This window comes from Arachis ipaensis, chromosome B1 (genome assembly GCF_059453495.1).
Source record: "Arachis ipaensis isolate K30076 ecotype BB chromosome B1, ASM5945349v1, whole genome shotgun sequence".
NCBI classification, from domain to species: Eukaryota; Viridiplantae; Streptophyta; class Magnoliopsida; order Fabales; family Fabaceae; genus Arachis; species Arachis ipaensis.
The window spans coordinates 41,903,199-41,914,167 of NC_142436.1; the positions used below are offsets into that span (position 1 = coordinate 41,903,199).

At 38.7% G+C, this 10,969-nt stretch overlaps 1 protein-coding gene across 3 annotated transcripts; it reads left to right on the forward strand.

Annotated features, from left to right (window-relative positions):
- Nucleotides 1-235: 235 nt before the first annotated feature.
- LOC107605858 (uncharacterized) lies at nucleotides 236-2,244 on the forward strand. Of its 3 annotated transcripts, none has more exons than XM_088501370.1 (2): nucleotides 236-1,185; nucleotides 2,070-2,244. In XM_088501370.1, the coding sequence occupies exon 1, from the start codon at nucleotides 458-460 to the stop codon at nucleotides 1,178-1,180; it is 723 nt and encodes a 240-aa protein (XP_088357496.1). In that variant the 5' UTR covers nucleotides 236-457; the 3' UTR covers nucleotides 1,181-1,185; nucleotides 2,070-2,244. The 3 variants fall into 3 exon arrangements, with proteins under 3 accessions (XP_088357496.1, XP_088357494.1, XP_088357495.1); XM_088501368.1 differs by lacking the exon at nucleotides 2,070-2,244 and adding an exon at nucleotides 1,518-1,942 and having other exon boundaries at nucleotides 236-1,221; XM_088501369.1 differs by lacking the exon at nucleotides 2,070-2,244 and adding an exon at nucleotides 1,518-1,942.
- The last annotated feature ends 8,725 nt before the right edge of the window (nucleotides 2,245-10,969 follow it).

A 10,969-nucleotide genomic window follows, 5' to 3' on the forward strand; every position in this document is an offset into this window, starting at 1 on the left:
ACTAAATACCTGAGCAACTGAACATTATCCAATTATGTATTTTCATATAAGCAAAAATAATTTTTAAATCCAATACTTAAAAACTCATCTAAGTGTGTGAATATAAGCGTGTAAAAAAATCTTTAAAATTAAACTCTACTTTCCAAAGCTTTTTTTTTTTTTTTTTTGTCTGATCTACTGTTCATAGTTAAATTGTGTAAGATTAATTACATTGAAAAATAAAATTCACAAAATCATCAGCGGATAGCGGTTTGAAGATGAAGAACCCGATAGGCCACAGCCCATAGGAGTCCCGAGTCCCGAGTCCCTCATAGTTAGAGAAGAAGGAAAATCGAACAAAATCGAACCCGCCTTCCCAAACCTCTTCTCTACTTCAACTTCCCATCACGCAATCCCCAAAATCCCAATTTCTCAAACCCTAATTTCGATCCCCAAATATCCAGATCGATCGAATTCCATGGCAAACCCTTCCTCATCTTCCTCCTCCTCGTCTCAATTCACCTACTCCTCCGATCCCTCTTACTTCCCCACCCCCTTCCACCTTCAACAACCGCCTTACGCCCCACCCCCTCGTCCCCCTCCTCCCACCGTCGCCGCTACCCCCGCTGCTGCGGCATACAGCTATCCTCCTCCACCGTCACTCCACCACCAATTCCAGCGCGACGCTCAGCAACTCTTCCAGCGCGACGCCCAGACCATCACCCCGGAGGCTCTCGAGAGCGTGAAGGCCGCCATAGCCAGCAGCGACGTCGACCACAAGACCGACGCGAAGCGGAAGGCAGTTCCCCGCCGTGCCGCCGGGCAGACGTGGGAGGATCCCTCGCTGGCCGAGTGGCCGGAGAACGACCATCGCTTATTCTGCGGCGATCTAGGGAACGAGGTGAACGACGACGTTTTGTCGAAGGCCTTCACAAGATTCCCTTCGTTTAACATGGCGAGAGTTGTGAGGGACAAGCGATCAGGGAAGACCAAAGGGTACGGATTCGTAAGCTTTGCGGACCCTTCGGACCTTGCCGTGGCTCTGAAGGAGATGAACGGGAAGTACGTTGGGAACAGGCCAATCAAGCTATGCAAGAGCAAGTGGAAGGAGAGGACCGATTATGATGCTGTTGATAAGCAGAAGAAGCACTCCAAGAAGAAGTTGAAGTCTTCCTCCAAGGTTGGCGTGTTGCATTACTAATTAAGGTAGACGTCGAAAAGAAAAAGAAAAAGTGTTTGCATGTGAGTTGTTTTAGTTTATGAAAGTTTTGATTCCTACCCTCTCCCCCCCCCCCCCCCCTTCTTCCAAAAAAGTTCTTTACTGATGACCCTTTTGAACAAAGTGGTTCCCCGTGCACGGATTCGGATAATTTCGGAATTAACTGTTTCATACGTACTGGGAATGGTAGTTCCGTTCAACCGTTTGTACTATTGTGTTTTCTTGGCAATCTCTTTTTTTTTTATTGGTTTAGAAATGGGAGAGGATCCAGATCACTATGCAGTTTTGTGAATCATTTGGTTTTATTTACTGTGTGCAGTGCATTAATATCTGCTGAGAACAGCCCTTTTATTGGATTTTCAATTCAAAATGACTCATATGCGGTCAATGTTAAATCCATGTAAGTTGCTGATGCGACCAAATTGAACAACTTAGTTACCCACCTCAAAGCTCTGTGAACGTAAGAATCGTTGAGGCTCTGTTTTTTTTAACAAGAATTTATGAAAGAAATATGCAATCTGAAAACTAAATAAGGAAATAAGTTTCCATTGTTTTTGAAACTTCTTTCATAATTCCTGAAACATGAAAGCCCAGAATAAAATCTGACTTTTTGTTGTTTCAATGTTTGCAGTTTGTTTTATCTCTTTCTAGTTTATGTTGTTTCTCTGTGCAGAGCCATTTAGAAATTAATGGTGATTGGCTCAAAAAAAATATGCAAGAACAATTCAAGTGTCAACTTCATCTTATAGGTTTTATTTGAACCTCTCTAGGTTGTTAACGCATATGAACCACTTCAAATTGCTTTATTTAGTTTGAGTAAAGTTTCTTACATTTTCTAGTTTTAATCAGTGGATTAACATTTGAGTGACAGTGCGCAAGAGGTTTCATTAGTTTTTACTAGACGTCTAAACATTGGATGCCCGGATCGTTCAAGTTTTGGGTAGATCAATCTTAGCTGTCAAGAATCAGGAGATTATGGCTAACGTTATCTTTACTTTGCATTGCCTAACGGACTGCCCGATCTCCAGGAGATTATGGCTTTATCATGGGTTTGGTCTTTGGTGAGTATGGTAATTTTTATTTTTATCATTCTTCTTCTTCTTCTTATTAAGGATAATATAAATTGGATTATTATTGATAAAAGTATAATTTTATTAATATGAAGAGAAGTATAATATAAATTGGATTATTATTGATAAAAGTATAATTTTATTAATATGAGGAGAAGGATAATACAAATTGGAGGATAAGCGATCCCATATACAAAAGCAAAAAAAAAAAAAAAATGATTTATCTATAGAAGTTATGTCCAAAAAAAATCTATAGAAGTTAGAACATAGCTTTTCAATCTTCAACATGTTCGAGAGAGAAAGTCTTTGATTAAATTAATAGCTCAAATGGCATAAACTCTCCATACTCATTTAAGAGGTTGTGGGTTCGAGTCTTCATATCTTTGGTAAAAAAAAAAAAGATAATCTAATCGAATTGATTTAGTCACCAAAAAAAAAAATCACAATTTCTAACCATGGAATAAATCATAATGGAATTAAGATTTTAATAATAACATACGAGTTTTGTTTCACAAAAATATCCCATTGTTAAATTTAAAGTTGGTTTTGATGAAAAATTTTTGAAATTTTCATATTACTCTTGTTATCATCTTCAAGTTTTTTTATTTTCTCAACTCATCCTAATCCGTCAACCTCTTCCCCAACCATTATTCAACTATCATAGTGGCCATTTCTCCATTACAAAGCATGTCAAAACGAGCTTGAACCTGAACATGAAAATGGCGAGCCCACCACAATTGTCCTTGTCAAAGAGGCAGTTGTACACGTCCCTTGATATATGAAGTGGAATGTCGTCGATTTCAACTTTCTCATTGCCTTTGCCTTTGAAGTTTTACGTCATCTACTCTATCTACAGCACCTTGCCATTGTTGAGGAAGAAAGAGAGCTTGGAGGAGGCAGGATCCTCCCTTGAGGAGCTGCAAACGATTTGAATATAGTGGTTCTTGCTGTCAAAAATGGCAGTGGTGGAGTAAACAATGTCGGCGAAAACATGTTCCTTCTTGAGGAATTGGGGTTGTTAGGTTGGAGATCCTCGGAATTGGAGTAAGTGTATTTGGGGAGTCGCCGAGGATGAGGACGATGCAGTTGTGGAGAATGAGAGCAAGGTAAAAGGAAGGGTGGGGTTGGGGGAGAAGCAAAAAGGGGACTTTGCCTTGGAGAGGTTCCAAAAGAGTCATGTGGCGAGATAGAGAGTTTTGGATTTGTGTTTCTTCTGAAATATGAATGCCTTTATGTGAAGGTAAAATGAGAAGGAAAAAGAAGAATAAGAAAGGAAATCAAAGAGGGTGGTAGAGGTGGATGTGGATGTGGAGGGAGCAGCATAAGATGGGGCAAGATCCTGTTAGGGAGACGAGGCCTGTGTCGGTGTGGTACATGACGTAGTGAGGTTGGGGTTGGAGTTACCAACCTTTCATTTAATTGTTGAACCTTTTTGAGATAGGTCGGACTTTTCATATTGATTATGTCTTGACATTTGTCTGGATTCGCTTCTATGCCGTTTTGACTTAGCATGAAATTTAAAATTTTTTCCACCTCTATTGCAAAGGTGCATTTTGAGGGATTTAACTTCATCTCATGCTTTTTTATTGTAGAGAACACCTCGGAGAGGTCGGACAGTAGTGTCGAGTTCTCCTTGGTTTTGATGAGCATATCGTCTACATATACTTCTATAAGCTTTTCTAGGTGGGAAGAGAATACTTTATTCATGAGTCTCTGGTACGTAACTCCAGCGTTTTTCAACCCAAAAGGCATTACTATGTAGATCATGCAGGTGAGTGCTTCCTGCTAACCAAAGGCAGAATTTTTGAGAAACTTGGACCCGTTTAAACAAAGTTCTAATTCCCGCTCTGACCCGGATAGACAACACCTGAGTGAACACTACGCAACCGAACTGATCATGGGCCAAAACACCCTATTGGGTTGGGTTGGGCGACAAAGTGGACCTTTACCTGAAGCGTAAAGCGGATTCTATGACGCTTCCAAGCCCACAAAGGCGAACGAGGTCTTTTCTTGATCCAGTTTGTACATTGGGATTTGGTTATAACCCAAGTGAGCGTCCATGAAGTACAAATACCAGTAGCTTGAGGCTGAGTCGACCAGAGCGTCAATGCTAGGAAGAGGATATGGATCCTTAGAGCAAGCCTTATTGAGGTCTGTGTAATTGACACACATTCTCCACTTTTTATTTTGTTTTTTCACCAAAATGATGTTAGCTAGCCACAATGGATACTTCACCTCCCTTATGAATCCTGCTTCCTGCAAGGCTTATACTTATTCTTCCACGACTTGTGTCCTTTCTGGTCCAAGCTTCTGACGCTTTTGTTGGATAGGTCGGGAGTCCGGATATCCTGCGAGTTTATGAGACATCGGGTTGGGATGTATACCAGGTATGTTGGAGGCTTTCCAAGTAAAGAGGTCAGAGTTTCTTCTTAGTAGATCGATGAGCTGGTTCTTGAGTCCTTCCTCTAAGTTAGCTCCTACTTTTGTTGTTTTCTCGGAGTAGTCTCTAATTTGCACTTCTTCTAATTTGGCTTCAGGATGGGGTTGTAGTTCTTCTCGAGTTCGAACTCCACCAAACTTGATGGTATTGACCTCTTTTCCCCTAAGACTTCCTTTTAGATTGAGACTTTCATTGTAGCACCTACGTGCTAGCTTCTGATCTCCCTTGATGGTGGTGATTCTTTCTACTGTGGAAAACTTCATACAGAGATGGAGTGTGGAAACAACAGCTGCAAGTCGGTTCAAGGTAGTCCGACCTATTAGGGCATTGTATGCTGAGGCTACATCAATCACAATATAGTTAATTATTAACGCCTTCGATCTTGTGCCCTTGCCAAAGGTAGTGTAGAGGGAGATGTACCTGAGAGGTCGAATCGGTGCATCCCCTAGTCTAAATAGGTTATTTGGGTAGGCCTTTATATCCTTTTCCTCTAATATGAGCTTGTCGAAAGCGGGCTTAAATAGTATATCGACCGAGCTTTCCTGGTCTATGAGGGTCCTATGAAGGTTGGCGTTGGCGAGGATCATGGTTATAACAACGAGATCATCATCGTTGGGTGTTACCCTTTGGACGTCTTCTTTGATGAACGAGATAGTGGGTAAGTCGAAAATTTTGATATCTTCCCCGACTTGGTACACCTCTTTTAAATGCCTTTTCCGTGATGATTTTGATATTCTTCCTCCAGCGAATCCCCCATTTTGGACGTTCTTATCGTTCCCTCTATTCATCTCTCTTTCTCTTCTCCGGCTCCCCAACCTATCCGCTAAATACCTGTCTAGTCGACATTTTCTGGCCAATTATCTATGACATTCTTTAAGTCGTAACAGTCATTGGTAGAATGTCCATAGAGTTTGTGATATTTGCAGCACTTTATTCGACTTCCACCCTTTTGTGTTTGATTGGTCGAGGAGGTGGAAGTTTCTCGATATGGCATATTTCTCTGTAAACATCTACCAAGGAGACTCGATGGGGGTGTAGTTATGGTATCTGCGAGACTTTTTTGAATTGTATTCTTCCTTCTTTTTAGCTTCTTTTTCCTTTTCTCGAGGTGGGTAAGGCTGTAATATCCAAAACTTTTGAAAAGTCTTATTATGAACTAATTTCAAATCATTTATTTATTTACAGTTTTAATTTCAGAAATTATTTTATTAAAGATAATTAGAGACAGTTTTGATTAATTGAATTTGAAATAAATTAAGGTTTTATCCAAACTCTATAATTATTGAATATTTTCCTATTTACAACTTAAAGGTTTAGAAATTTGAAAAAAAAATGATGAGATTTGACTATTTAAATTAAAATTTTTATCTAATTTTATAATTATTGAATTATTTTCTATATTTAAATTATAAAGTTAGTAGTTGTCAAATAATAAGAATTTTATATGATTTGATTTAAATAATTTATATTTTTATAATTTAATACTTTAAGTTTTAGGGATAAAGAAAATTAATTATATTACTATATATTTTCAATTAGAGTAATGAATGAGAATTAATTAGTATTTTAATACAACAAATAATATTTTAAAATAATTTTAAAGATTTAATTAGATTTAAAATTAATACCCTATACCCCAATTTTATTAAAATTATCCTACTCTAATTAAACCCAAAATTCCTAAATTAAAACCCTAACCGTAACCCTAATTACACTCAAACACATTCTCCCTCACCCAATTGAAACCCTAACTGCCACCCCCTTTCCAAAACACAAACACGCACACAACATAGAAAGGGAGAAGAGAGAAACAGGAAAAAAAAAGAAAGGAAACAAAGAAAGGGGAAGGGAGAAAATGGAGATCCGAGAAAGAGAGGGAGCGCCGGTGAAGGAGGGAGACCACCACTACCATAGCCGCGCCGTTGCTGCACCATGCCTCGCTGCTACTGTTGTGTCGTCGTCATCGCCAAGCTGCTCTTCACCATCGTCGATGGCGCTGCACTGACGCGGAATGGAGAAAAGAGAGAGCGTGCGCAATGGAGGAGAAGAAGCTACTACCCTCGCGTCGGTTGTCGTCTTCGCGGGGTCCTTGTCGTCGCCAACGACCACTACCGGTAAGGGTTTTGAGTTTGGTTTACATTCTTTTGAGATTCTGGGAACGTTATCGTCATTGCATGTTTTTGTTATAGTTGCCGTCACCGGAGTTCTGGTTGCCGCTGTTGCTTGAGGTGGTTGTCGGGGTTGCCGCCAAACCGGTTCAGAGACCGCTGCTGTTTCGTTTTCTTATTACAGTAAGTATCTCTATGTTGGAAACCTCGCGTTAGTGTCCTATTACGTGTCATTAGGGTTTTCGCGATATTAATGTTTTAGGATTTAGTAACTGTGGTTGCATGTTGCAATCAAGGTTGTTTCTGCTGTTGCAAAAGTGAGTGGAGCTGTGGTTGTGGTTGTCACTGATGTCGGGTTGAGCGGAAAAGGTTTTCTTTGACGCGTTTGGTTTATATATTCAACTTTTTGAGGTAGGAATTTTTTTAAAAACTCAGTTTTATAAATTGAAATTGTTATAAATGGATATTGATGTGAGAAATACACTTTTTAGTGATTGTATAAGTCTTATGTAATGTCTGTCTATTTTGGATGAATATGATTGTTTGTTTGATTAGATTATTGTTTGGTTTTGTTAAACAGATGGTTACTGAATTGTTTCTTTAATGTTTTGGAAATGAGTTTGATTCATTGAAAATGATTTGATTTTGAATCAGTTTCCTTGAGATATGAAAATGATATGAATTTTTGGAATCAACTTGATTTTGAACTGATTTAGTTTTGAACTCGTTGAAAATAGCTGCGGAATGGTTTGGTTGGGACCCGAAAAGAGTGGAAAAGTCTAAGTTTTACGGGAGGTGCAGCCAAAATTTCTATAAAATCTGATACCTTGTCTGAAATATTATTTAGAAAATTATGAATTTAAGAATTATATTATTTTACTTGCATTATTTAAGAAAATATTACATTATGTAAGAAAATAATGAATTATGTTTTGAATTGAATTATTGAAAAGAGAATTATGATTGAGCTTTATTCCTTAAGAAAAGTATTATATTTTAAGTGCATGTTATTTAGAAAAGACTTATGTTTTTGGTTGATTTAAATGTGAAAAGGGTTTATATTTTGAATTTGATTAAAGAATCACCTTCGGAGGAGTTTTAGTGGATTTAAAGAAAAATAGATTTTGATTAAATAATTCCGTTTGTGGCATTTTGGAAGAAGTCAGAGAATTGGTTTTAAAAGGGAACCTGAAGGTGGTTTTGATTTGAATGAATTTAAGAAATTCAAAATTGGCGGATTTTTCCTTAAGGTCTTGAGACTTTGTCAAGATAGTTAATTGATAACTCCGATTTAAAAGTAGTTGAACGAATGACTTAAAAGTGGAGGATTTTGAGTCTTTTCAAAGAGAATTATCATTTGATATGATTTTGGAAGTTATTTGGAGTTGTCGGAGAATGTTACCAAAAGCGGTTTTGGTTTGAAAGGAAATTGATGTTTTAAAGAAAAGTGATTCTTGGTAAGATGTGAACTGAATACATTTTTTATTGAAAGTAAATGGGCCAAGAAAAATTTTGATTACGATGTGAGTATGACTTATTATGGATATTTCTGAGATGTAGGCGTAAGGGCTGGGTTTCGTCTCGCTTACGCTGAGATGTAGGTGTAAGGGCCCGGCTCGTCCCGCTTATGCTGAGTTGTAGGCGTAAGGGCAAGGGTTAGTTCCGCTTACGCTGAGATGTGAGATTTGTGGTAGAGAATCCTGCTCATATCCTTTCAAAATCACAAGAGTGTGCCGGGCACTATATTCCTTGGACCGTATCCCTATTCGTGATCGAAAGGCAATATTCCCATCGGGATATGTCGGATTGACAGTTGAATTGACAATGTAATATCACAGCCAATAGGGCAGGCATTCATCATATGCATCTATGTGACATTGTTTGGGTGTGTATATTATAATTGGTTTGTCTATGTGAATAATTATATTTAACTGCTAATTGCTATACTTGATGTAATAGCTTTGATTGTGTTTGAACCTCATTACTTGTGTTTGTGACTGAAATTGGTTGGATTGTGGTGAATTGGATGTTGATTGAGTTGTTTGGGCCTGAGGCTGTGATTGAGATTATGTGATGGGTCGGAGGTCGTGATTGGTTTGTGTTGTGGTTTAGTAAAGTACGAAAATCAAACAAACTCAGCATAGACTTAATGAACTTATGTTTGGAACAGGTTGGTCATTCATACTGTCTAGGAAAACTTTTAAGATTTTATAAGAAAGGAAAAGACTTTGGATTTTGAAGAATTAACTGATTTCTCTTTTAAAAAGGATTTTGGATTTTTGAATGTAAGCCTTTGGCTTTTGAAAGGATACATAAGACGAGCAATGATCACTGTACCTTGAACACAGTTTTATTTTACGTATCTCATTATATCAATTCTTTAACCCTATAGTGAGAACCAGCGAGGACGATGTTCTCACTCCCCTATAGGTTTTTTCTTTTCAAGATATGGACGAAGAAGTCATGAAGAGTTTATTTCGTTTTCTATTTACACGATATTTTGTATTATTTTAGATATTATGTTTCCCTCGCCTTCATCTTTACAAATTTTGTAAGAGGGATAGGAATTATGATATGCAATGCTTGTAAATTAATATTATGTATATATATGATTTGTAAATATTGTATCTGGTCTGTATGTACGTATTTGTGTTTTCAACTGAAAAGTCCCTTTTGAAAAGATTATACGGTTTTAAGTTTCAATAGGCTCCTATCTTAGTATTAAATATGTTTAAAGTCGTCGTAATATCCAAGTTATCTGACTGGTGTAGGCGGAAGCGTGATATTCTAGTGGCAAGGGTGTTAAAAAGGCAGGCTAGGTCTCGAGAGTGGCTCTCGTAATCGAGAGTTATTTTTCATGTTGATGTACTTTTCTGTCCGCTCTTGTACTTTGTACAAGGAAGCCGGATGTCGCTTGGATATGGATTGATAGAATGATCCTTCTTTAAGACTATTAATCAATCCCATTATCACCGCTTCAGTAGGTAAATTCTGGATTTCCAAACATGCCTTATTGAACCTTTTCATGTAGTCTCGGAGTGTTTCTCCGACCTCTTGCTTAAAGTAAAGCATGCCCCGAATGGAAAATCTGGTAAAAAAACTTCCTTGCCAGGTCATCGAAACAAGTTACCGACTTAGGGGGTAAGTTGTCGAACTACTTCATTGCCGCTTTGGCCAAAGTGGTCGGGAAGACTTTACAACAGGTGAAGTCAGAGGCGTCAGTTAAATACATCCGGCTTTTAAAGTTACTAAGGTGGTGTTTCCGGTGGGAGGTTCCGTCATAGAGATGCATGTCGGGAGTTTTAAAATTTCTAGGAACTTTAGCCTACATGAACTCTTCTATGAACGGGTCTTCTCCTCCGAGAGAACTTTCTTCCCGGTCTGTTCTGGTGCTTCATCTTTGGAGATCGGCCTCTAGTCGTCAAAGCTTTTCTTCTAACTCCCTTCTTTGTCCCACTTCTCATCGCAACTCCCGTTCTGCTTCCCGTTGATGCTCGGCTTCATGTTCAAGTTGTTCTAATCGTTCTCGTTGACCATGAACCAATCCTAGTAGTTCTGTTATTTGCAGAGGGTCTTCTTCTGCTGGTGGATGGACCTCTGATTGGATCCGTCTGGGCTGGAAATTTCTCGATGTCCCTTCTCTGTGAGGAACATACATTTGTTGTGGTGGAGGAAATATAATGGCATAGCTCTCTGGTTGGGGCTCAGGTTCAGATTCAGATGCTGTATGCCCGTTTTCATACTGGTGGTCCACCATTATTAGGGTTTGAATCCCAGTTCCCTGACAATGGCGTCAATATTCCGAGGGTTACCTAAAACGTTGATTTGGGCTTGGACATGAGGTCCAAACTCCTTGTGGGGCAACATCCGACTTGTTTTTGTGCCGAAATGCCGCCGTCCGAGTTCCTCATGAGGAGGGGGTAGTACCTGCAAGAGACTCCGATGGTTAAGTTAGCAAGGGCTTTAGGCAAGTTTTTAGTAGATTAGAACGTGTGTATACCTGAGGAGTGTCAGTATATTATAGTAAAGTCGACGACCACCTTTTGTTGGAGTAGTTCAATCTTTATTAATGGATAATCGTTCCCTTTATCTTAAGAGTTCGTTGACATCTATCTTTCAGGGGAGATAGAGATAGTAGGAGAGATTCGCAGAA

Bases quoted from the DNA above. Each gene is read 5' to 3' on its own strand.
- LOC107605858 (XM_088501370.1), top strand. From the start codon at position 458: ATGGCAAACCCTTCCTCATCTTCCTCCTCCTCGTCTCAATTCACCTAC.